Raw genomic sequence first — 26714 nt, forward strand, 5'->3', positions numbered from 1 at the left:
ATCTCTCTACGGGTGAGACGGAAGGAGAACGGCAATCAACGAGACGCGCCTTTGCAGGTCTAGAGCAAATCCCCCGCAAGACGATCGCACGCCAAGGTCTTCAACAGCTGAGCTGGGTTTCTGCGTCGCTCGGCGAAACAAGAGGACGGAGAAAAACGGCGACCGCCGTGCCTCGTTTGCCGCTTAAAGTGCAAGAAAAGCCACGTCTAGGGGGGCGGAGTACTTACAGGTATCACTCTAGCATTTAGATATACCCCTCAGCGATACACCGGGCCGTGGAAGAAGAGATCGGCGACAACCAGAAAACCCCGACGCGTAGGTTTCGCACAAACACGGGATCGGGGAAAACCCATGCGAAAAAAAGAATCGCAAAAGCCGAGAAAACCCAACCTACTGGAAAGCGATTACACATAGGAACGCGCGTCGAAACTGTGACTCCCCGCTTGTCACAGGGCTGTGGCCCGTGGCGAGCCCGCAGCTGAGGCCAGCGGAGATGACACAGCGGGAGCTGCGTGCGCTAGACAAGAGGAGGAAGATGAAGAGGAGGAAGAAGACGAGGACGAAGATGACGAGGAAGACGAAGAGGAGGAAGAGGAAGGGGATGAGGAAAAGCTGTCGCCAGCACCTGCGGCGGTGGAGCTTTGATTGCTGCGGTCTTTCACAGCTTTCGCCGGTGTTCGGGAACCGTACAGGCTCAAGACCTGCGACAGCCATCATCCGCAGAAGGATCCAAAACGAGAAATATGAGCAATCAACTTAGCTCCAACCCTCGAGAAATGCGTTCCTGTCTAAAGAGAAACACATTCGCGTGCGCGAAACACCCGCACACACATGAGGATACCTAGGTCCGGGAATATAAGCCCTCGCTCGACAAAGGTCCTTGAATCACCTCCGGAGACTAATGAAGAAAAGATGAAAATAACTAACCTACACACTGATGTATATATTAAGAACGACACAAATATATATATATATATATATATATATGCATGACGAGCTCAGTAATATATACGCATATGTATACGGCTGCATAGTTGTGACCGTGACTGAGGGGTCGTGGAACGTGTAGATGGCTGTGGTCTTACCTTGTTCATTAGTGCTTCGAATCTCTCCAAGACGCAACTTTGTGAAAGGGACACGAGAGGCGCTAGCTCGCAGTAGGGCGGGACAACGGCGCCCATGATGGGGGTTCCTGTTTCCGCGATTCGGCCCTGCGTAGGGCCTTCATCACGAGACTCTTTTCCTTCCTTTGCTGAGTCGTCTGATTTCTCGCCCTGAAAGCCTCCCGTGCTACCGTCTCCGTCTCGGCGCCCGTCCCCTCCGCGGGCTCCGAGGCTCCTTGCCGCGCCCGAAAGCAGCCTCGCGACCGTGAGGGGTTCCTCAGCCGACAGGCCTCGACTTCGCGCTTCCTCGTCCTGTTGAGAGTCTCCTGAGTGCACGGTCTTTGCAGGCAAGCAGCACGGACACCCCGGGCAGGCGACGGGCCGAGACCTCGCCCCGTGCTCTTGAGCCGTGGCGGCGAGGCTCGCGGTTTCACCACTTCTCTCTCGCGTTCCCTGTCCCCGCGGCTGTCTGTCCACGCAACACACGCACTCACACGCCGGCACAGAAGCAGAAGACGACACTTTCCCCGACGCCTCCAAGCCGGTACTGGCCGCGTACGCAGAGATCGGCGCGTGGGCGTAGTAGCAGAATTCCTGCTGCTGGAGGCCGGGGTACTCTTCTTCTTCCTCCTCATGCAGACCCCGTTTCAACAGCGCCTTCACAGAAGACGACGCACCCGGTGAAGGAAACGCAGGTTTCCTGCCGGCACCAGAGTTACTGCCTGTCGACCCCTCGCATCGAAGCTCGGCCTCGCTTGGCGCAGCTCCGCTCCCCTTCCTTTCTGTCGCTACGTGGCCCCGCGAATCGCCTGCCTCGCCTCTGCCCTCGAACGCGGCCACGCCCGAAGGCTCTGCGTTCGCCTCAGCAAGCTTCGCGGCGAGGCCCGCGACCTCCGAGACTGCTGCTGCCGGAGCGGAAGGCTCCTTCGTCTCGGCGCCGTTCTGGGTGGAATCGGGCCGCCCCTCTTTCTCGGCTGGAGTCCGCATCCCGACGCCGAGGAGCCCGCGTTGTTGGTGTGCTTGCGCCTCGCGCTCGATGAGGACGAACGTTCGGCCAAACCCGTCTTTCGCGCCAGTGCTGAAGCTGATCTCAAGGCGATAAGGCGACGCTGGGGCGGGTGGCGAGGCACTGAAGGGCGACTTTTGGTCCTCCGCCCCAGGCTTCGCTTGCGACGAGAAGACAGGAGAGGAGCAAGAGGTGCCCACCGGCGAGGACGGGAAAGCCGACGCCGGCGAATAGGCATAGTGCTGAGGCGAGTTCGTGCCTCGTGGGCCTCGATCGCGCTTCCGCTCCCAGACGCGAAACACAATGTGAGACAAGTAGTGCAAGTCGCACGTCCCGAGAGCCTCGTGCTGGAGAGAAAGGGAAAACACGCGAACGAATGGACACGCGACACGCATGAACATACAGCGTGCCAGGCGCGTAGTACCGACGATACTGGATAGGACTCCAGTTATGTGAGACAGACAACAAATTTCTTTGCGATGGCTGGACACCGCCCCAGTCAGTTGCTCGAGACAGGGCGCCGGGCCACGGAGAATCGCGGTCCCTCAGATCGAGGATCCCGACGCACCGGAAAGGCAACTTGGGAACGTGGGGAGGGAAAATCAAGTGACAGAGATAGACACAGAGAGAGGCACGGCGCCTCAGAGGTAGAACTCGACTGGATAGGGCACCATTCTTAAACACGGCCCACACGGGGAACGCGTGTCTGCCTCATGCATGTGTAGTCGCGCCTATGTTGACTTCAGTGTTTCCTCTCGACTCGTTCTCTCTCGCGGGGTCTCCTGTTGGTGTCGTGTCCCTCTGGTGGCGTCTCCTGATCGCGTCCCTCCTGTGGTGCATTGTTTTCCTTACGTCTGTGCCGATGTCGAGGAGCGGGGTCGAGCAGGTTGGGCAGATGGATTTCCTGGGCGAGTCGGTCTCGGTCTTTCCTTCTTTCTTCACCTCGAGTTTGTCTCCGTCGCCCGGTTGTCCCTTCTTCCCGTTGCCGTCTGGGTCGTCGCGTTTCCGGCCTTCGTCCTCCCTGGTTCCGGACGCCTTCTCCTTCGGCGTCTCCTTCTCCGTGCGAGCCTTCTTTTTCGCCTCGTCGGCGCGAGCGGTCGCGGCGCATGTCGGGCACAAGTGGTTTTGTACGCAAACGACCTTGTAGCTGAAGAGGAGAATGTTGAGCAGCGCCTGGACGTGACTTGCACTGGTCACGTAGTACCGACTCCGCACGATCCGCCACGGGGACCGGATGCCGAACATGCGAGCCTCCTCCTCCTTCAGCCGAATCTGCGCTGTGACCTAAAACCCGAAACAAGGCGCGCGACCGCGAGACACAACAAACGCGAAAAACAGAGGCGAAAAGCAAGGGGATGCAACGCGAATGCGCACGAGCGAACGCGCGGGATGTGCCCGATCGCCGGACCCAGCGCGCGAGAGAGAAAGACAGAAACGACACAGAGAGACAGAGTGTGAGAAAGAGAGGAGAGACGCAGAAAGGAAGAGGTCGAGAAGAGGGAAAGGGAAAGGGAAAGAAATGAAAAGACAAGGCACAGGAGATAGAGTAAATAGAGCGGCATACCGCTACGGGAAAAAAGGAGAGGAAAGCGAGATATACAGGATAGTAGATCGACCACTGGATAGACAGATGAAGATGTACGACGTCAGGTTGCCGTGCGGGTCCAGACGTCTTCGCGAGTCGCGAGCCCGCTGCTGTTCAGCACGCGATTCTCTCCTCTGCGCTTGGCACAGATTTGCCGGCCTACCTCGTGCTCATGTGGGTCGTCGTCCTCGTGTTCCTCGTGGTCATCTTCATCGTCTGCTCCCTGTTCTTCATCGCTGTGTGGCTGTCCAGCGCCTTCTTCCTTCCCCCCCTTTGCGGCCGCTTGCCCGCTTCGCGCCTCCGAGTCGCCCTCACTGTCTTTTCCGGCCCCTCCCAGTCCTGCTCGACTTTCACCAACGACGCCCTCGCCGTCGCCTGCCTCGCGCTCTCGCGTCTTGTCGCCGCGGGCGGCTCCTTCGCCTCCATCCGAGTCGGCCCCCAGCCCGCCGCTGGTCGGCGTCTCCGTTGCCTGCGGGCCTGCGTCTGCCCCGCTTTTTCTGTCCCCCTTGGCTGCCACGTCGAGCTCCTCGGTGGGCGGCCTCTCGACTCTGTCCTCCGGCCTCGGTTTTCTCTCCCGCCTCTCGTCGTCGCCGTCGCGCTCTTCTTTCTCGCGCCCGCTGGAGTGCCCTGAACTCGCCCCGCGCTGCCCGCCGCGGCTGCCGCTCCGCGACTCGCGGCCGCTCGCTGGGCCGCTTTCGGCCAGGAAAAGGTCTGAGCTGGTTCGAGGGGCGACCGGCAGGGCCGAGGAGGTCGCCTGGAGGATGTTGAGGATTTGGTTCTTTTCGTCGCGCTTCTCGGGCTTCTTCGACTTCTTCTGGTGCGCCCACAACTCGTCGGAGTTGATCACGACCTTCTCGGAGTTCACGCCGAGCGTCCGGTCTGCGTCTCCCGCGAGCCCAGGCAGCGCGCGGCCGAATCGGGAGGCCAGCAACTCAGAGATTTCGCGCCCGCTGCGCTTCTCTTCCTCGCTGCCGATCGCGTTCGCAGACCAACTCGCCTTCGCACTCGCGCCGTTGCTTCCGCCGTTCCGCGGGGTCATCCGCTCCGACGTTTTCCCAAGCGCGCCGTTTTTCGGCGACTCGCTGCCCAACGCCACATGCAGCGGAAGCTTCTCCTCGCCGCTCTTCCCCACGCGATCGCCGAGGTCGAGCCCCTCGTCGCCGCGACGCCCACACTCTGCCCCGCTGGCCAAGGCGCGTTTCTTTGCGGTGCCCGAAGGCCGCGCGCACCCTGTGGCCGACGCCGGGCGCGTGCTGCTCGCGCGACTCGAGCTGGAGCTGGGCCCGAACGGCGTCTTTTGCGTCCGGCCTCGCGCAGTCGGTCCCGCGCCGTGAAGCCGCGAGTTCCCCGCAGCACTCCCCGTGCTGCTGCCGCGCGTGCTGCTCGTGCCCTTCTGCGTGGCCGTGCGCCCGCTGGAGGCCGCGAACGAGGAGGAAAAAAACGAGTAGCAGCACGCGGTGCTTGCGCTCCGGGACAAACGCCCGGCGAGGAGGTTCGGCCCGGGAGGCGGCGCGACCCCAGATGCAGCCAGGGAGGCAGCGGGAGGCGTGTCGGTCGGTCTCGAAGCGGAAGCGAGCGAAGTGTGTGGAGAAGCAGGAAGAGGCGAAGACGCGGTCGACGAAGAGGACGAGGGCGACGCGAGGTGCTCGACGCCGCTCGCGAAAGTTTGCGCGTCACAGGGGGACGAAGCGGGAGGGACAGACGAAGCCGCGACTGCTGGAGACGTCGAAGCTGGAGACGGGAATGTCGCCTGGCCGTGCGCCGTCCCCGCACGCGGAGAGGAGGCTTCTGAGAAAGAAAGCAAAGACAATACACACCACATCACCGTGGAGAAAACGTGGATGGAGACACGAAACCGCAGCCGACAGCTGACGACGACGTTGCCACAGGAGACACAGCGAAAGCGGGAGTTAAGGATGCGACCGGACTTCACACCAAGCGTGTCCGTCGGAAGCCTGAAAGCCGAGAGACGACGCGGAAAAAGGTGGGCACTTCTTGTGCTTTTCACAGCCCTCGCTTGGAGGTCCCCGTGTCGCCTGTCTCTCCGGCTCGCTTCAGTTCCGGGGAGCTGCTCAGTTTTACCTACGCCTCTGCGCCTAGGCACACACCTGTCAACAGAGTCCCTTCGCGACGCGGCTGCCACCGCTCCCTCCCAGTCCCCTTCTTCGCCTTCTGGCTCTTTTGTTTGTTCGCCCGTCTTCTCTGTGGACCCGCCCTGTCGCGTTGACCTCTCGTGGTCATCCTGTTTCGTCTTCTGTTCGTTCGCATCTCCGTCCTTTTCCGTCCACGCCTTTCGAAACCATGACTCACGTCTTTCAAAAACCGACCTCCGAGCCATCGTACCGTTAACTTTTGTTCTTCGTGACATGCTTCTTTTTTCGTCACCCACACCGACTACCTCCGACGCAGCACCTTCTGCGGCCTAAGCGCGGCTGATTTCCCCCGACCAACGAGTCTCCATTCCTCTCTTTCTCGCCGCCGGTTTCTCCCCGTCTCGCGGGCCTCTGTCCCCTCACGTTCCACATGTTCCTCGCTCCGTAAACACGCGTCACCTACCTCCATCGTCTTCATACATGGCGTTGACCAACTCCCTGAACGAGGCGCTGGCGGTCGGCGCCGCCTCCGCGGCCGCGTCCGCCGCAGCGGCTGTCACAGCGTCAGCGACTTCCATGACCGTTCGCGCGCCTTCGTTTTTGAGGAAAAGGTCGTTCGAGAGAGGGTGGAGGTAGCGTTCTTCGTCAAACATGTTTTTCAACACCAGCTGGGGCCGTTCGGCGTCGGAACCCGTGCGCCGTCTGGGCGAGCCGCGGGGCGCGCCCTCGCGGCAATACTCTTGAGGCCCCGGAGACCCCGAGACGGCTGACCGGAGGGGCAGAGACTCCGAGCTGAGTGGCGAGAAGGGTGACTCGTGAGCTGCGGGAGCGTACGGCGACGCACTCTGAATCGCAACGGAAACCGGCTGAGCAGAAGACGCGTAGGAAGCCGACGGGGACGAGTAGGACGGAGACGCCGCGCAGGACGAGGTGGGACCCGAGTCGGCGGAATCTGAGGGCGTCGCGACTGAGGGCCGAGCAGGGCTCCCAGCAGAGGCCGTTTGGAAACCTTCAACGCTTTCCTCGTCGCGATCGCTCGACCACGCAGGCGCGCCGACAGCCTCACCCGACGCGCCTGCGCGGCGCTGCCTCCGCTGAGTACGCGGCGGTGTCGTTGCCACCGATCGCTCCCGCAGCCGGTCGAACGCGGCAGAGAGGAGGCCTGGCGAAGAGGCGCCTCCGGAAGCAGGAGGCTCGTTCTGGTCGCGCGACGCACCCCCGGGGTCTCGCCCCTCGCGTTTATCGCGGCCGTCGGAGCCTCGGCTGTCTCTCTCTCTGGGCGAGACAGCCGAGGCGCCGAAGGTCGTGGGCGCGTCTGTGAGGGAGACAAAGCGGCTGGGCGTTTTCTCGCAGGGCGCTGCGGTCGGCAGGACGCGTGCGCCCAAGCCGCCGCCACCGAGCCGGGAGGGCGTGAACGAGGAAGGCGAAGAAGACACCGAGAGAGACGCCACAGATGCATTCCCCACAGAAGAGACGTTTTTCTCCCCAGGCGCTCCGGGGCCTGTGGCGGCCGCAGGCGGCGAGGCAGCCTGAAGGTGGGACTGCGGCAAGCTCTCGCCGCCGACTGGCGAGAGCCTGCGGGTGTCTGGGGGCGCCGTAGCAGCCGGTAGCGGAGAGGGCGACGGCGAGACGCCCGGCGGAGGCGCGCAGCGAGCCGCGGCCGCTGCGGCGGACATGCTCAGTCCCCAGTCGGTGAAAGTCGAATTCGTCGAGGGACCCTCCATCGGCAACCGCGGCTGGTCGACGCTTCTGGAAAGCGCACGCACGAGTCGGAGCAGTCAACCCGACAGGCGCGGCTACAGATCGATCCTCCAACCGGCGCCCTTTGCACGTGCCTGCATTATCTCGTCACTGCTTGCACCACACGTTTTGTTCTAGAAACGGATACGTACACGTCAGTCCACACCTATATATATATATATATATATATATATATATATATACATATACACACATATACATATGAATGTATACATATGTGCAGATGTTGGTGTTGGCGTATTTAGACGCACACACACACAATGGTGTGGTGACAATGACTGTATTGTTGGCTGTTTTATGGCCGTTCGTACCTGAAGAAGGTTAGGTCTCGGACGATTTTCTTCAGGAGTTTTCCTACAATCTGCGTGCCGATCCGGAGCTTCTGCGCATCTGTGATGCCGCTTTCCGCGGGGCCTGAAAAGGCGTGGATGGGCAGCATGGTGTTGTGCGATTCGACCGCCAAGGCGAAGGCTCGCGGCTTCATGATGCTGTGGTGGTGAATCAGCTCGTAGCGGAGCATGTCCATCACATCTGCGATCTTGGAGGTGTCAAACAGTTCCGTTCGAGGGTCGAACCTGGAGGGAAGAGAAAACCGAGGCACACGCGCGCCATCGAAAAAGCCCATGCGGCCCTCCTCTCTACAGTGGAAGACGGAAGTCGCTGAGGCGTACTTCCTACACCCTCATACCCTACACCCGAAATCTACATTCGCAGCCGAGGACATGACAATTAGGGTCGACCGAATGGACCGAAAGACCCGACGAAGCGGGAGGCGTTCCTCGTCAAAAAAGGTCGTGCCTATGCATGCGCCGCCGTGAGCAGAAAGCAGGCAAGGAGCAGCCCGACTCGGGAACAGCACAGAAAAAGCGAGAGCGCGCAACGCACAAAAGACGGACTGTCAGCAGAACCCGACCCCCCTCGCGCGCCGTAGCAGGGAGCAAACGCGAGGACGAAAGCCTCGGAGAGCGCAAGGCGGGGAAGGAAGAGACCGGGGCGTGGTGCGGACGGAGAAACGGAAAAGGAACGGAGAGGCAACTTAAAGAACGCAGCCTGCTGCAGGGAAGTCCTGCCTCAAACCCGGCGTACCAGTCTTTCAAGAGCGTCGTCCATCTCTGCTTGATATTGGCGGTTTTGTGTGCGAAGGGATGGTCTACAGACTTCTCTTTTCCGCTCGAGCCAGTCGTCACAGCGCCAGGCAGGGCAGGCAGCGCGTCACTCTTTTCTCCGCCATTTCCCCCGCTTGTCTCCGAGGCTGCCGGGGCGTCGAGAGCCGCAGTGAAACTCTGAAGACTGCTGTAGGCCTGGAAAGGACAAACCCGAGACAATGCGGTTGCCAAAAGTGTCCGCATCTGGCGTGTGGCTCGTGGGCCTCTCTCTCAGGGGGAGGCCTGTCGCCCCTCGTATCGCCTCCAGTCAAAGAACTTGATACGCTGTTCGAATTCCCCGGGTAAACAAGTCAACGAGTGGCGGAAGGAGCATTCATTGGTTCTGTAGTGTCATCGGAGATTTGATCGTGAGTCTCTCCGTGTCGCTTTTCGCCGCCTTTCTGTTCAGCTGGCCCTCTCCTGCCCTCCCCGCTGCGTGTGGCGTTCGCTGTCTTTTGTTGTCTCGCGGCTGCTACACTCTTCGCTTCGCTCGGTGCTTTCTCTCTTGGCATGGTGGCGCGCACGTCCGCCTGGCCACACCAGCTCGCCGGCAGAGGATGTGTGCCTCGGCTCTCGCCCCGCCTGCTAGGGCCCTCCGTCTCTCCCTCCGCAGCGGGGATTCATTGGCCATCCCTCGCATGTGCGCTCTCTCATCTCCCTTTTTCCGTCCGTTCTTCTCTTCGTTTCCTCACCTTCTGCATGGCCTGCCACGGATTGTCGATCGCCTTCAGACAGGCAAGCTGGACCGGCTGCAGCGGGTAGCGGAAGAGCGCGTCCACGAGAGCCAGCTGGTCGTCCGACGCATCCCGGAAAGACACGTTGAGGTTCAGCAGTGCGTCGAGCACTTCTTTGCATTCCTGCCAAGCCGAACCGCGCAATCAGACAGCCAGAAGAGACAACCCGTGCGGGGAGCGTGGAACTCTCGCGAGCGCGTCGAAAAACGGAGACCGGAGCCTCTCAAGTTCGAAGGTGCTGCGCAAGCCTTGGGGTCTGTGTGAGCCGCAGCGCGGCAGGAAGCGGAAAGACTCAAAGCCGAAATACCGGTGCCTTCACACCTTAGAGGTACAACACGGCAGCGTTGCCAGGAGAGCTGAGACGCGAAAGAACCAGACCAAAAGACAGACAGTTGAGTCGACCTCAAAGGCGTTTTGGGAGCCGGTTTGCAGGAGACCGGAAACCCAATCTCGCCACACGCGCACAGTGTACGGACGAGACAGCCGCACCTTTCTCTCAGGCAGTTGCACTGTGTCGTCTAGCAGCGAGTGCGCCTTGTTGTTCCGAATCACGAGGGCGACGAGAATCGGCGTCAGCTCGCCCTCGAGGTCCAGGAAGCCTTTCGTGAACGCTGCAGAGGTGACTTGACACCTGAAGAGAACAGAGAGCGACGGGCAATCGGCGACGTTATGTTGAAGAACGAGAAGAGACCCCCGCGCACCCCGCGTCAGACGCAACGACGACGCAGCGATCGGCGACTGGACCCACCCGAAGGAAAGCAGAAGCCCAGCTGGGGAACGACACCGCGCGCAACAAACGTGGAGGAGACGACACGCAAAGGCGTTACTTCTCAGCATCTACCTATTCTTCTGCGGGGACTTAACTAAGTATTCATGCATTCTTATATATATATATAAACATATATGTGTGGCAGTGCATGGTCTGCATGGTCGAAATGTGGTGCGTAGATTCACGGAGAGGCATGGAGATAAAAAGCTCGAGATCCGCAAATGTCCGTAAATTTATATGTGCAGAGATACGTATAGCGATGGATATGGAATGGATGTGGAGACACGGGGAGAGTCGCACGAGGAGAGATCAAAAGAGAGTTCTAGACAAAAGGCGCTTGCAAGGCCCGCCCTGGGGTGCGTGATAGGTGAGGGGCACGCTTCCACGACAGGAGACCTGGAATGGACGATTTAGAATCTTGGTTTTTCTGCGCACCTTCCCTCATCGCTGGTGTAGATTTTGAAGTCGTGGCGAAAGGTGGAATGCAGTCGGAGGAGCCCCGCACTGTCTCCTGAGAAAAAAGAGAACGCGTAAACTCCTTTCAAAAAGCGTAACGCGTTTGATCACAATGCACGGGCGTCTATACAAGCGCAAAACTAGACACAGTCGGATACGCGAGGACGCATTTCTACAAAGGCGTATAGTACTTGTTGTGTGTTGTGTGCAGGCGTGCGCCAAGAGGGGGCCCACGGAGAGCGCAATTGTATCGTTTTGTCCACTAGTCTCCGAACTCCTCATAGTATATCTGTTTAGATCTGTATAAACATATCTGTATGTGTTGTCAGTGATCTTTCGCGCTTCCGACAGGTTCGCTTCTTACCTGGGTAGAGTTTGTATCGGAATTTTTTCCCGAGGTCTTCAGCCTGTTTTCTGCCGATTCCTGTGAGCTCACCACCCCACTTGGCAACGACGACGCAGCGCGCCACGCGCCCCGTGGCGCCCGAGCCACTTCCGGCAGCCGAGACCGAAGCGGCGGAGACAGGGGGCGAGGGGGGCGAGGACGAGGATGTAGTCGCCTCAACTGGAGAGGGACAGGAAGTACCTCGCTGGGTGTTTGTCTTGTCGCCTTCTGCCTTCGCCATGCCCAGCGGCGCCTCGAGGGTTCGGCTGCTTGCCGCAGGGCGCTCCTCAGCAGGACATGGAGAGAGCGACAAGGAAGCGGAAGTCAACGACGAAGCAGACGCGGAGGCGGCGCCTGAGCTCGCTGTCGACGCAGACGACGACGAGGGCGCTGAAGGTGACGGAAGAGCTGCCGCAAAGCGCGGAGATCCCGCCTCTTCCCACTCTATCGGTTTGAGCTGGATTTTCCGGTTGATGCCGGCGAAGCCGTCGCCCTGCAACAAGACTTTCTGAAGCTGTTTGTGTACCGACAACTCCTTCTGGAGCTTGGCAATTGCTGTCTCTTTCTTTTCAATCGCCGCCTGGATCTCCTGCGCTTCGCGGGCTCGGCCCTCGTCTGTCCCTGTGTCCGCTGCAGAGACCGGCTCAGAGGCCTCGGGCGACGCTTCAGAGGACGCCTCCGGGTCACGAGGGGGGGGCACTGAGGGAGACGTCGAGGGCGAAGCCCCACGAGCTTCCAAAGCAACCTTCTGCTCGTCGAGGCTCTTCTTTTCCGCCACCAAAGACAACATTTTCTTCCCCTGCAACAAACATGACCAACCGACACACACGAGCACTCGACTCCAAGCCTCGGTCCATCTTCCTCCTGTTCCTTTTCTTTCTCGTGTTCCTTTTCTTCCTCGTGATCCTTTCGTCCTCGTGTTCCGACGTTGCTGTCCATACCTCCTCTCTGTATCTCTCCTCCCGTCTCTTTTCCTTGTGTGCGTTGCTTTCTGATTCTCAGCGCGCTCTCTCCATCCCCTTGCATGTTTCATTGGGGTTGTCCTTTCACGCAAAAAAAGCCGCGCGTGTCCGTGCAGGCCTCCTCCCGACGCGTGCACCAGCAGGGCGTTCCGACGTCTGTGTCTTACGAGAAAGGTGAGGATTTCGGTGTTTCTCTCCAGGAGGTCGCGGAGTTCTTCCGGGCTCTTGAGTTTGATTTCTTTCCGTCGGTTCGGCTCCTCGTCGAACAACTCGAGAATCAGCTCCTGGTCCGTCTTGAACTTTAGCTTCTGCTTGGGTTTTCGATCGCCATGGCGCATCACCACCACCACCGTTCGCAGCTCTTCGTCGTCGTCGCCGCTCGCCTCGCCTGCAGTCGTGTACGGACTCATCGTGCCTGCTCTGTCTCCGTCGTGGTCTCTCGCGAGAGGCGCGTGGGAGACCGAGAAGGACGAGAACGAAGGCGAGAGCGCGCCGTCCTGCGGGGAGTCTTCGCCGGTGCCGCGCCGCGAGTCCCCCTCGAGTTCGCGCGCGAGCGTCTCCTCTCGGCCTTCGCCCCGGCGGAAAGCCGGCGCATGCACGCGCGTCCCGTGCGCAGGCAGGCTAGACAAGCAGAGACTCGCGCCTGTTGCAGCTCCTCCCGGTCCGTCGCTCTCCGGCGCTGCCTTTCTGGTGGACGCCTGCGAGGCCCACGGCTGAGCCACAACTGCACAACGGGATCGCAAAGCGCCGTTGTCCCCCTCGGCGCCAGGCCTGCAAGCGTCCTCGCCCTGCCTCCCCGAGGCCAAGGCCGCGACGGTCGCTTCGGACGGAGAGGCGTCTGGGCGAGAACGGGACTCGTCGACGCAGCTCGGCGCGGCGACGGCCTGGCTGTCGCGCCGCTTTTCTTCTTCGCGGCTGAGCTGCCGCTGCGCACGGTACTCGTTTCGCGCCCGCAGCAGCTGCTGCAACACTAGGTGAAGAGGGGGCGACGGCGAGGAGACGAGGTGCGTCTCGTTCTTCCGACGCGCCTCCGCGGAGTCGTCCGCTGAAGCAGAGGGAGGAAGAGCGGCGTGCCCATCCCCCGCGTCTGGCCCTGAGGCAGACGCGGCCACGTGGCTCGCGCATGCGGAGGGCGACGCGTCCGTGAGGGGCGTAGACACGTGGGGCGGCAATCCAAACGCGCTCCATCGCTCGATGCTTTTCTTGATAAAAAACAATCGAAGAATGTTTGCGCAGTCCTCGTAGTACTTCACGTTCCCCTTCACGAAAGAGAACCCGTTCACGTCGCACACAAATGGGCCGCTCGAAGTCCGAAGAATGTCGAACCTGGGACGGAAGAGGAGGCACGCCAAATGGGGCGCCACACACAAGCAAACACAGATGCACGAAAACTGAGAAGGGACGGAGAAAGGGAGAAAAAGGCAGGAGGAGGCAAACAAAGAGAGAAGCTTGGAGAAAGGGAGGAGAATGGATACTGGCGAGACAGACATGCTCGCGCATTGCGACAGTTTGTTCGAGATGCGGTCGCATGGAGACCGGCCAGGCTGCCCCAAACAGGGGCAAGCGGCACAACGGTGCAAGAAACATCCCACAAGACCACAAAAACAAATACAAAGTGGAATTCCGTACGGGTGCGCACACGACATCGACACATACGGTGCGTGCTCTGACCTATCCCACCAAGATACACATTCCAATATACACATTTATAAACATATATGTACATATATGTACATATATATACATATATATATATATATAGAGAGAGAGAGAGAGAGGGAGACAGAGATAGAGCTATCTGGCGGTTTGGACACGCGGCGCACGCACGGATTCTGAGCCAGAGTTTGGTGTGTGGAACTCACGAGGGTCTCTCCCTCTCCCTCTCCGTCTCTCCCGTTCTCTCTTGGTCTCTCTCTCACCCGCAGATAATTTGCTGGAATGCGCGCACGAGGCGGTAGGCTATCCACTTTTCTTGTTCAGTGAGAATCACCGGATAGCGAACCTCCTTCCCTGAGCAAAGGGGGCAAGCACACCTCGAGAAACATCACGCGCAAAAACGGCAAGAGGAGGACACGCAAGCAAAGCCTCTCTTTCCTCAGACCCACGGGCGGCTGAGGCACGCAGGCAAACAGCGGCAACGCGGAGACGCACGCAGATGCTTGCAAAAACATGCGAATCCGGCCCATCTTGCGAGCGGTGGCGGGGGGCTCTGGTCCTCTCAACACATTTCTCCGCATGTCAACTGGCGACCGAACCTTCACGAAAGTCTCAGGCTGCGTAAAGAAAGAAGAGCGTCGAGATTTCTGCACACAAGGAAACATGGGATCTGCGCGGAACCGCAGACATAGCTGTCGACCAACAGAGGCATGCGTCCATCTCTGCATGCAGATCTTTTCCTCCTTTTTCGTGCATGCACAGCATGCCCCAAGGTTGCCTCAGCCGCTTCGGCAAAATTCGTTTGCAGAACAGGCGTGGACGAGCCATGCACCTCACCGTCCGGAGAGCGGCAGACAACCCCATCGACGCTGGGACTTTTCCGCGCTTCTGCATGCGCAAAAAGAGGCCCGACCGTGTACACCTGAAAAACAACGCAGTGCGGCGTTCCTGTGTTTCATCAGACGCGTGTACGCACGCTGCAGTCGTGCATGCATGGCGCGAACACACCGCTGCATGCGCCATTCTGCCAGCGGGTAAACGCCCGAAGAACCCGACGGTGCGAATGGAAACACGACACAAAGCAACGAGGAGAGAACTGCAACGAGGTACTTGGATTCCTAATGCTACGCAATGAAACATATATATATATATATATATATATATATATGTTGGCATGCAAGAATGGATACCGATATTCAGAAATGTGCATACCCGTAAATAAATGCTTAAATATAAGCATATAGGTATAAACCTATATATATATATATATATATATATGGGTAGAGGGAAGGAGACACGAGGGCGAAGAATAGAGAAGGAGGTACCGCGAGCGGAGCGGAAGGCGCTTTGTAAGACGAACCTTGACGTCGGTGCCGAAGGTGGAGAGGAATTCCTCGTAGATGTATGTCCCGTCTTTTCTGACGGAGTGGACATCTGGGCAGTAAGAACTGCTGCTGTTCTGTTGCTTGCGGTAAAGCTTCTTACACCCGCCACCTGGAAGAGCGCAACGCACGCGGCAGCGACCTTTTCAGCACTCGAGCCGCAATGGCGGCCACTCGATCTCCACACCCACCCCTCGCAACGTAGCACGTAAATGCAGATAAATATAAGAAAAAAACATGTTCCTATCGATCTCCCTGTATATACATATATATTTAAAGTGATGCATATCTCTATATGTGAGACACAGACAACCAAGTTCTTTATAATTGCTGATATATATATATATATATATTTGTAGATGCACGTATAGACGTCCACACACGAACATTTTCATAGCGACATGTGTGAAGCGGCGTGCATGCGCGAAGAACGTGCTTGCGTGTGAATAGGAACCGCACCTGTGTTTTTCGGGTAGTAGATCCAGTTGTCGTGGTTGTCGGCGTCCCGGGGTTTCTCAATGAACGGCTTGTTCAGTCGCTTGTTGTTGAAAACAATGTAATCGTAGCCTTCCTCGAAATGGTCCTCCCCGCGGCTCACGCGCTCGTAATCAACGACGACATACGGCGGATGCGGAATGCCATGCTTCTGAGAAGAACAATGCACAGCCCAAACACGCATACGCCAACCTATTCCTCAATCACGTCTATACGCACATAGGGAGACGTGTATATGTACAGACATAAATGCATAAAACCAGACAGATGTCCCCATCTAGGGTGAGGCATCGAGATGTATATATATATATATATATATATATATATATATGTCGACCTAGACAGATGCCCTTTTCTATACGGACAGACCTAGCGAAATGTGGTTACATATATATATATATATATATATATATATATATATGGTGCATAAACATTTGAAGACATTCGCCTATCTACACCTGAATACAGCAATGTGGGTAAAGACGCCGACAGTTGGAGATAGAGTGCTAGGCGAGGCGAGAGTGCACGTGGGAAGAAAAACAAAAAACAGATCGCCAACCACCCTGGCCTGCAGGAGCCAGCTCACCGGCGAACGGGGCGACCGCTTCAGAAGTGCATGCACGGCGGTTCGCCATAATGCGCATGCAAATGCATAGCGCTAGATAGGTGGATATGTCACCAGCGAAATGGAAAGGAAAAGTAAAAGTAGATATGTAGATGGGGGCATATAAATCGACGGGGAACGGTCCCGACAGAATGTGGAAGTGTATAGAGAGATGCAAACAGATCACAACTCATGACGGCAGGTCTCGTGTAATTTGTGCGGTGTCCTCCAAACTGACTTTCAGCTGCTTGTAGACAAGCACCCGGTCGCGAATGATTTTCTGCTGCTCGAGGTCGTTCAACAGGATCGGCCGAAAGCGCTTGACGTAGGCGATGGCTTTGTCCAGAGGAAACCCCGTAGAGTAAAAGCAAATCAGACAATCCACGCGAGGCCACGCGGTTATGTCTTCTTCCAAAATCATCTGAGACAGGCAAAGAAGACAAATGTGAACTGCTGAGAGCGAAGCAACGAAGAAGCCGAAACGAGACGGAGCCCATAAGAGAAGCTAAGAAGCCAAGAGAGATCTACGGTCCCTGTCGTCTGGTCGCGAGACACGCACGCATGCAAGGCGTTTTCGCTCCTTTCCAGGCCTGTGTGAAAGCGAAGGCGCAGGACTCAAGAAATGAACACACCTGTTCATCGAAGACGATAATGTGGAACTCCTGCGACCTTTCGAGTCGGCTTAAAATCGCGCGCATCGGCTTGCCTGAAGAACACGCAAAGAAGCTCCCATTTCGCGATATTCACCTGTCTCGTCACCCACAACCCAACATCGAAGTGCACCTCCACTCGGAGACAAAATGACACGAAAAACAACATATATGTATATATGTATATATATATATATATATTTATGGATGTATATATGCGTGTATGAATATGAGTGTATGCAGTTAACCAGATCCACGTGCAGCTTTGTAAATGGGATCTACAGAATATGAAACCGTGGTTTACCAGATACACGTATTCCTCTAGATGCCTACACAAGTCGCTCCTGCGGAGATACGCTCTTACCTCTATCCGTGCAGCTCTCACTTTTGCAACGAAACCTCCTTTACAGCCTCTCCCTGTCTCGGATCTATACAGTTACATGCACGGGTGTGTTTGGGATTAAACTCCTCAACCGTCAGATATATATGCATGTATACATATATATATATATATATATATATAGGCAGGGGTGAATGGAATGGTAGGTCGTGGATCAAGAGTTTGGGGCTCACTGTGGGTTTTAGCTTTCATCGCGCAAACTCCTATGCTCAACTGAATGAGGCTGGACCCGGTTGAGCCGTGACTCGCCCGCTCGTCGGCCTCGCTCTGGGCGCCGCCGCCCCCCTCTTCCGCGTCTCTCGTTGGCTCCAGCATCGCATGCAGTTAAAGCTGAGACAAAAAGTGCAAAAGAACGGAGGGAAAGGCGGAGGACGCGAGGCAGGGAGGAGAGACAGTCGAGGCTGAGGAAGTACAGGGAGAAGACGAGTCAGAAGGAAGTTAGTGCACTTGGCATGAGAGGCGAAGGGTACGAAGCCGACGGGCGGAGGGGAGAAAAAGTGGATGAAGAGGAGAAGACCTGAAGACGGACTGGAGATTTTGAAGACGCCCCCTCTCGGGGCTACAACGACCTAAAGAGAACCGTGACGTCGCCTGTCGACTCCGCACTTCCTTCCCGATTCATGCGCGGAGCCGGCGTGAAGGGTTCAGCTTTCGGGAGCCGGCGAGAAGGGTTCAGCTTTCGGGAGCCGGCGAGAAGGGTTCAGCTTTCGGGAGCCGGCGAGAAGGGTTCAGCTTTCGGGAGCCGGCGAGAAGGGTTCAGCTTTCGGGAGCCGCCCGCCGAAGCAGAGACGGCAAGCGAACGGGTGGAACTCGACAGAGAGAGGCAAAGGACGCCTTCCTTCGCGGCTGTCGCATAAGAGCTCTCACAATGCAGAGCGAAGCCTCGGAGACTCTCCCAACAAAACCATTTCGTGAAAACGCAGCCAAAGAAGCACCACGCGGAAGTCGACAGAATGCGGTGTACGTACACCCAGGCAAACGCTCCCAGCTCGATCGCGGGCGTCCTTGTGTAGGTGTGTAGAAATCAGCGTGCGCTCAGATGTGGGAAACGACCAAGCAGACAACGAGGAGACTCAAAAATAGGAGCCGCGCTGGAAAGTCGCTTCTTCACTCTTCTGTTCGACAGCGTTTCAGCGAGAACGACCCCGTGTCCAGCGCGTGCTTCGCGGAGCTGCGGCTGATTGAATCCGGTGCTCGAGCCCTGAGGTCCGCAAAACAAAAAAAGTCTAGAACAAAACGTCTTCCGGAAGGAACGACGGGGAAAGAAATCTGCTGTAATGCGCGGGTGTGGTTTTGCGCAGTTGGGACTTCAGAAGAAGTCGCGAACCAGCACACGGGGGAGCGCCGCCAGTCGAGAAAAAAAAACAGTTTTCGCCGCCTCTGGCGCTGCTGTTTGCCCTTTGAGGACGCACTGGAGAGCAATCGCGGATCTCCCGAGGAAAAGGCCGTCGAAAAATGGCAGACACGGAAAAGGAGACGAGCAAGCCGTGCGAACCTCAAGATGCCTCGCGAAAAGGAGGGACTGCTGCTCGGCTGCGCATGCGTTGCAGATCGCAAACCGAGCTGTCTCCCGTCTCGCGCGTTGAAAGCGCCAGCGAAAATCAGGAAAGGATCGATGGTCCTCGAATCGCCGCAGGGAGAAAATGCGAGCAAATCAACAGAGAGTCACACTTCTCAGAAACACTCCTATTTCCTTCCCATACTCACTCAGAAATGCTTAAAGTGCTTTAAAATGCTCATATACAGCAATGCGTAACAAGTGTAGACCACCTGTGTACATATACGCATATATGTAATATATATATATATAAATATATTATATGTACATTTGTGTGTCGAGGAACACGCGTGGCTTTGTGAGCCTATCTCTTACACATGTATGTCGTAATTATGTGTGTGTAGACAGATAGGCATTGTGCGTATGTTTTTGTGGGCATCTCCGGCGCGAGGCACTCGTGTCGAGCTTCTTCGCGGACGTGTCTTCCTGGCTTGCCAGCAGGATTCTGTGAAAACTTCCCGTTGTCACTAAGGGCTTTTCTCCTTTAAAACTTCGCGTCTCGTTTTCCGACTATTTCTCTTCACGTACGATGTGGGTTGCCGCGGTCTCCGCTGCTGCGCAGAAGTACGGCGGCACCCCAGCGAGCGCCGCGGTTTCCACCTCAGACAGAGACAGGATTCCTTCTGTCCCTCGTCACTCGCAGGTCTCGAGCTCTCCAGAGTCGTCTCGTGCGTCTACGTCTCCTGTCTCTTCTTTCTCCCTTTCGTCTCCCAGTGCTAAGCGGCGGAGCCTGCGCCCTGCTCGACCCATCCCTCAGCCCAACGCGCCTTCGTTCGCCCTGTCTGCAAAGAGACGAACGGCTGTTTCCCCTTTCGGTCTGTTTCTCTCTGCTTCTCCTTTCTCCCTGCTTCACGGAGTCGTCGCGTGTCACGCCGGCAAAGACGGTCCCCCTTCTGTTTCTTTCCGGCGCCCGCAGCCCGTCGAGAGAGGGAGTGGAGAAGGCACGATGCCTCCTCCGCCACCTGCAGCCTTCCCGCGATCCGCCAAGCCGCCAGAAACCGTCGTTGTCTCGGGGGGTCCAGATGCAACGCCTCTCGTCCGCTTCCTTCTCGCGAGTCCCAAGTCCGGGTCTGTGTGCTCTCCAGTTGCTGGGGGCGGGGATCCGGCTCCCCCTGCTGAGCTACTTCCGCTTTCTCCGCGCTTTCTCCCGAGCGACATTCGTCTACCTTCTGTCGCAGGGACCTCCGGCGACGCGCGCGTGCATGCAACTGGAAAGCCGCAGGAAAAGCGAGACAGCGAGCGCGAGGAAGACACGGATTGCCAAGTGTATCTCCTGCAATTCGAGAGCTGTCCCTTCTGTCGGAAAGTGCGCGCCTGCCTCGATTTCCTCAAGATTCCTTACACCATCGTCGAAGTCGAGCCCCTCCTGAAAAAGGAGCTCAAACCGTTCGGCTACTCGAAAGTTCCCCTCCTCGTGATTGCGCGCCAGGCGCCTGTCGCTGCGCCGCCCGAAGCCGCCCTTGTATCTGCAGCCGCCGCGCAAATCCTGGCTCGCTGGGCGGAGGAAGACGCCACGAAGAAACCCGAGGCGCGACGTCTCTTTGCTCTTGCCGACAGCAAGGCGATCGTGCATGCACTCGTGGAACACCAGCGGAAGCAGCCGAACGCTCGCCCAGACGCACAACCGCGGAGACAGCGCGAGGTCGAGTGGCTCATCTGGACAGATCAAGTTCTCGTTCAGCTCATTGTGATGAACGTCTACCGAACCATGCAGGTAACGCCTTGCTCACGCAAGGGATCCGAGACACGCGCCTCACGCAGGCGTGGATAGATAGATAGATTGGTAGGCCTCTTGGATGTTGTTGTGAAGAGACAGGACCACCGACACCTCGCCACTGCCTGTTTTCGCTTTGGCTGTTCTTCGAGATCTGTCGGTTCCGTGGTTTGTCTCTCCGTGACTGTTTCTTTTTTTTTTGCTTTCGGCGTCTTCACTCGCCAGCCTTTCCTCTCGCTGTCTGTTGCATGCGCGCTGCCTGTAGGAGTCGCTCGAGACGTTTTCTTACCTCCTCACGCACCCCTCTTTCTCCTACCTCCAGCAGCTGTCAGGACGATGGACAGGCAGCGTCGTGATGCGGCTTGTCGCGCGGCAAAGGAAGAAACGCTACGCGGTACGTCCCCTCCAGTGGAACAATTCCCGCTTTTTTGCACATTCAAGAACTCGGCTGCACCCTTGCCACGCTCGCATAGAGATCGGAAGTCAGCACACAGCTCTGCGGGGGCTGGCGCAGGTGTCCGTCCATTTCCTAGCAGTTTCCAGCGAAGCCGCTGTGAGCCTGCATGTGCGCGTTTCTAGGTTCGCCAAATCTAGGGTTTTCTTTCCCCGTAATTCACAGTGTTTCCTTTCGTTTTATGTGGGGCGTCCTCGCCTGCAGGTGGATGATGTGCGGCGCGCTCTCTACGACACACTCGATGACTTCAGGCGATCCTTTGAAGAGAGCGAAACTCCGTCGTTGTTTTTTGGAGGAACCCAGCCTGACGAGGTCGACCTCGCTGTCTTTGGAATCCTCAACAGTACAGAAGGATGCACGGTAAGGGGTGTGGGCTGTGCGTTAACAATGCAGCATCGACCCAGTGTCGATTAGGAGAGACAGCGAGCGAGCGAAAGCGAGCATACAGTCGCGACGTTTCTTTTTTGCTTTCACTTGGACACCTCTAAACATCTATGTGCACATAGATGAGTAGACGGCTAGGTGAACAACTGCATTTGTAGATAGCGAGAGTGTGAACGAGATCAAATCTGGTTTAGGGTGGACTACGGTAAACCCCTCAGGCGCCAACGGAGCGGGCACCCCATTCCTCGTCGCGGGCAGCGACCGCTTTCTTTTCCGTTTTCAGGTGGAAAAAGACATCCTCCAACACAGCTCCATTGGGCCGTGGTTAAAGCGCATGCGGCAGGCCGTAGGCCCTTCCACTGCGTTCAATCACATTCCCCGGGGACCGTCACCGTCTGCGTCTTCTCCTTTTTCTTAAGACACGCGTGCGCTCATGGTTTCAAGCGCAGTTATCGGAGAAGTTAGGAGTGTAGGCGATGCGGCGCTGAAGATGCGAAATCGCTAAGAGTGCCCACGTTTCCGACTGTGAAGGGATGTACGAGTGTGTCTTCCTTGAAGGTTTTCTTCTAGATACGGCCTTGTCTGGGCTGCGTAGACGACACAATGGAGGGAAAGGGCCCGTGAGCGAAGTTGTGAAGTTTATGGTATCCGGCGTTGATGGTGTTAGGCACATGCCGAGGCGTCGGCGAGGCATGCATCCGTGGTGAGCCTCCATTTTCTTGGCATGGGTCGCGTTCATTCTGTGGCTGAGAGTCGTGGGCGTTTTCTCCTCGTGTCCGATGAACTCCCCCAGTTGCTCCCTGTTTTACCGTCTCTCTACTCCCTTTGCATGTTCAGATGGATGCGTTGGGCTTTTCGTCGCTGCGATCTCTCGTTTCACCATTGCTACCCATCTTCCATATAGTTGATTCCTCTCCAGGGACGTGAGGGTACGTGAGAGTTTCTTCGTTCGGGTGTGGCCGTTTTTTCCCGACAGCAGTGACGAGGAGTACGATCGAAATCTTTTTCTGCGCAGGAAAGACGGTGAATGCGTTGAGGCTTTTTCGGACGCAACGCTCGGTTGCAAAGACACTACAGGAGACGTGCACGCCGCCAGATTGTCAGCATGTGAGTGCCATTCTCCCTGCAACTCACCGTCTGTAGTGGTTATTCGCGTTCTTGCTTTCCGTCGTCGTCTGATTTCTCTTTGAATGCCTCTTCCCCATTCAAAGAACGACAACTAAACCTCGTAAGGCAGTTGTTCTGCCTCCCTGTCTCCTCTGTCCCTCTGTTTCTCTTTCATCCTTATTGTCTCTCTTCTCCGTTCTTTCTCTGGTTTTTCTCGCTTTCTCGCCGCTCATATGTTCTCCTAGTCTCTCACATTCCTTCACCGCCTGCAGGTCTGTCAGCTCCTCCTGTTGGGGGCAGAAAAAGATTGTTTTACTAATTGATGATTAGTAAGCATTTCAATTTAATGTGTTTTCTCTTCTTTGCGCAGCATCCATTAAAAGAACGTGTTAGGTTTGATACTCTGTACCAACCGATCTAGGGGGTTCTCCTGTTTGTAAGACGGTCGATGAATGTAGTGTGGCACGCGGGGAAGGACAGGACGAACTCTGAAACAGCAGCGAAGCAGAGCGTTCGTTCTCCTGTCTGCTTTGCGCTGTTTACGGGAGTCTCTCTGCTTTTCAGACTTGGGTTTCCCCTACTACCGATCGGCACAAATATTTACCGGCCTCTGACCCTAGACAGGTGTCCGTGTTTGATCAAACACTTTTTTGTTGTAGTCGGCAGCCTTAATCATTTTCCGCTTTTGTTATTTCCCTCTGCGAATCAGCTTGTGGCGGGAGAAAGGTATCTTTGCGAGCCGGGCAAGAGTTACGGGGGAAAATGGAGACAGACGCAGGAGATAGCTTCTAGTCTGAGCACAGAGAAGCAGAGAGCTTGGCACTTTAAGAAAGGGAAATAATGCAGCAAGCGGACCTCTGGTTCTCTCCATTTAGGCAGGGACGAAAACGTAGGCAACAGAACGGTAGAAACCGAATACTACGGAAGCCACGAAGGACCGATGAAAACGGCGACGCACCAGCACCACGACCGATTGAAATGATAGATGCACCCTTTGTGGCATGGGATGATAGGAGGATAGTGGAGACAAGGAGAGGAAGATACTGTATATTTGGTACCTTGGTCACGCGATATATAACTACACAACGTTATGCCAAGAAGGGTCCCGGATTACCATGATTACCGTTTTTATATTGATACGTGGTGATCAACTGGTTCTACTTCCACCACACTTACCATCTTAATTATGCTACGTGTAGGGACAAGATGAGGATCGATAAGGAGTGCTTCCAGCTCATGTTCACTGAGTTTGTGAAGTTGTTGCTACCGGAGTCCACAGAATGGATATTGCTTTTGCCTCTCTCCCATCCGTGGTCTCCCTTTTCGTGTGGCGGATTTTCGCCGCTCTCGCGGCCGGCGTGTTTTCCTCAACCGCGTGTTCCTTATGTTGTGCACCGGTGACACGTCTACCTTCAGTGACAAGCACCCCTTCTGCAGAAGCACGGTAAAACGTTTAACATGAAAACTGTAAGAGAGCCCTGGCAATCCAGCGAATGCAGAAACACACACGTTGATACCCCAGAAACGAAACAGGGAACGGGCTGAGTTGCAGGGTCCACACATTGGGGACACCGATAGAATCAAGCAAAAAGAACGGTAAGTCCCGAGGGCAGAAAGGACGCGTCTCGTAGAGACAGCGGACGAACGGAGGCTGCAGCGCGAAGAACCGACACTACAGCAAGGACGCACATAACGAAGGCGTGATGACGCAAAGGCCGTATAGATCAACACCAAAACGAAGCGAATGAGGGGAAGCGCAGGCAGTGTAGCAGATCTGAGAACCCCCCCTTCGATCGAGCAGCAGTCCAACGAGCCGCACGACATAGATGCCAAGACATAACGTGACACAAGCAATGCATAACGAGAACGGTAGCCGGGAACACATGTGCGTCTGTTTTTGATTGTGCCAGGAGCATTAGAAATAAATTGGTACGCACCTGTTAGCGACGAAACCAAAGGAAAGAGCAGATCCATTCCCTGGGTCTCTCACCCTCGTGTGTTTCCATCGTGTTTTCGTGTCCGGCCTCGTCTTCTGCTACTTCTTGCGCGGGTTTGCCTCTTGGGTGCATAGGCCTCGAAGTGCCCCCTTTTCCTGTCCCTCCTGCTGTCGCACTGGGTTGCCCGTTGGCGCTTCCCTCCTCCGCTTCTCCAGCGGCGCTGTGATCTACGCCCTGTTCTCCGTCGGCCTGACAAATATCAGAAGTGCCATGGGGCGTGTCCCCCCCGGGAGTCTCCGCGAGTCTCCGTTGCATCCGCCCCGGCGAAAAGGATGCAGGAAAAGGCAGAAGAGACGACGACTGTACCGACGAAATGGCAGGTGAAGAAGTGATGGAAGGGAGGAAGCTTAATCGAAGCCCAAGTTGGGATTAAGGAAGGCATGCTCACCCCGATAACGCATAAACCATAGAACCGTTTTAGAAAAGCAAGAGAGGCCACGAGAGCTGCAAGACGGATTGCGACGAAAATGTGAGAACGACGAACAGGTAAGTTTCTGCGGCGTTTCCCGCGTGATTGTCCTTTTCTGCGTGTGGCCAGCGTTCTGCCTCTGGGATTAGTCTGAGACGACCGTGTCTCTGCAACAGGAGATGACGAAGGATGAAGGAAGAAGTATAAGAAAGCGTGGGAACCAACTGCGACCGGAGTCTGCTGTCAGCGCCACCTTCCATTGCAGTTGTAGGCTCCACGCGTGACCCTGTGGTTCCGACGGGAAGCGCATAGCAAAAATATCGCAAGACACTGATGAAGTTGAAGAGGGGTGAGAGGGCCCGTAAAGGGACGGCATTGAGGGGGCTTCCATTTTGGTGTTCCAAGCGAGCGGATGAAACATTGGGTTTGGCCGGCAGCACAGTGCCCTTAAATGGTTGGAAGAGCCTCAGACTGTGGGGAAGAAAACAACGATTTCGTGCTGGACCCGAATCGAATTAGAAGAACACCAGGGGACAAATAGAAAAGCGTCAAGTGGAAAACGACAGAATATGTGTATACGGAGGAGAAATGAAAATCATTAGCGGAAACTGTAAAAAAGAGATAAGGGAGGATATGTACAGACGACCGCAACTTAACAAGTAATAAGTGAAGCAGAGGCAGGCGCGTCACGAGGAAACTCCGAAGCAACGGAAGCAAAACAGGGACGGCCGCTGAAGCGATATAGCGAACTAGGCGGATACGTCTCCGGGCACGGAACCGGAGAATCAATTTGCTTCTGTACTTCAGCCGGGACGCCAACCGTTACCCGTGTACCAGAGACCGGGGGCAATACACATCGATACACTAAAAGCAAAAGCAATCCAGAAATGAAACGGCTTGTCAGCTGCACCGAAGGGCAACGCATACGCCGGTCGATGAGGGAGACTGCTGTTCCGTTTGTCCTGGGCTACTGTCCTGGTTCCCGACCGTTCTCTTGATACTTGCTCAGAAATATGAATGCTGCTTGACACCGGACTCCAGTACTCCTCCAGGTACCTTACTAAATCTCAGCCAGCTGCTGGCCTGTGAGTAAACCCAGCTGTGCTCGCCGTGGGAAACTATCCCTTAACTCTCCCACTGGCTGCTTCACACGCCGAAGGCACTTACACCGAGCCTGGGCAGTAGCTATTCTAGTGGTGAGCCTCCGTGGTCGGTTGTCAAAACGATGCTCCCGACAACTACGTGCACTTGAACATGAATTCTGTGCAAGGCCACAACGCATTTCTACGGCATATTGCCTGGACCATCGAATCCGTGTCCTGGTTGAAGTTTACAGGATCAAGTGCTACACGAACAACGAATTATGGTATTTCGGAGTAATAGTTCACTGGATCACAGAACGAATAACCAGCTCAATGTAAGTCGGCATTTCCCTGCCACCCCCTTGCACATTGCAGCCATGACACACACTGTCAGCCCTGACTATGTGAGCAAATTCGACAAAAGGGGAAAATCGCAAGCTCAGAAGTGCGGGACTGCACTACCCTTCACTTGCTGCAGATGACAAGCCAGGTGTCCCCTGTGGATCCACCTAGCCGGCCGATCCTCGCCAGCTGGCACCGATGACGACCAGGCTAGTCGTCGTCACTCCCAGAGGACGAGGTGATTTGTTGCTGGTGATCATCACAGCGATGAAATGGACGCCGTGCACGCCGACCTTCTGCCTGAGATGCCTGCTGCAGCTATTCGTTGGAAAGCCGCCGAATTGACGTTGGTCCCATTGGATGAAGCATACGCTGCCTACGACGAACATCCCAGCTGAACAGTCTGCCTATCGTCGTCTGCGTAACCCGCGAGTGTGGTTTTTAAACGTGGCAATCACGGCAGCCCTAGGCGATTCTGAAT

General features: G+C 56.4%; 2 protein-coding genes across 2 annotated transcripts; one reads left to right on the top strand and one right to left on the bottom strand.

Annotated features, from left to right (window-relative positions):
* Positions 1 to 446: 446 nt before the first annotated feature.
* Positions 447 to 17501, bottom strand: NCLIV_019880 (GH24076, related; the record flags this gene model as incomplete). Its single annotated transcript, XM_003882182.1, has 19 exons — positions 447 to 701; positions 1086 to 2456; positions 2962 to 3393; positions 3858 to 5482; positions 6251 to 7536; positions 7860 to 8123; positions 8635 to 8849; positions 9386 to 9550; positions 9917 to 10058; positions 10632 to 10707; positions 11017 to 11836; positions 12167 to 13325; positions 13919 to 14009; positions 14493 to 14577; positions 15016 to 15149; positions 15497 to 15683; positions 16375 to 16557; positions 16769 to 16842; positions 17360 to 17501. The coding sequence occupies 19 exons, from the start codon at positions 17499 to 17501 to the stop codon at positions 447 to 449; spliced, it is 8706 nt and encodes a 2901-aa protein (XP_003882231.1).
* Positions 17502 to 19273: 1772 nt separating this feature from the next.
* Positions 19274 to 21714, top strand: NCLIV_019890 (hypothetical protein; the record flags this gene model as incomplete). Its single annotated transcript, XM_003882183.1, has 4 exons — positions 19274 to 20458; positions 20724 to 20852; positions 21117 to 21272; positions 21580 to 21714. The coding sequence occupies 4 exons, from the start codon at positions 19274 to 19276 to the stop codon at positions 21712 to 21714; spliced, it is 1605 nt and encodes a 534-aa protein (XP_003882232.1).
* Between the last annotated feature and the right edge of the window lie 5000 nt (positions 21715 to 26714).

This window comes from Neospora caninum, chromosome VIIa (assembly GCF_000208865.1).
Source record: "Neospora caninum Liverpool complete genome, chromosome VIIa".
Classification (NCBI taxonomy): Eukaryota; Apicomplexa; class Conoidasida; order Eucoccidiorida; family Sarcocystidae; genus Neospora; species Neospora caninum.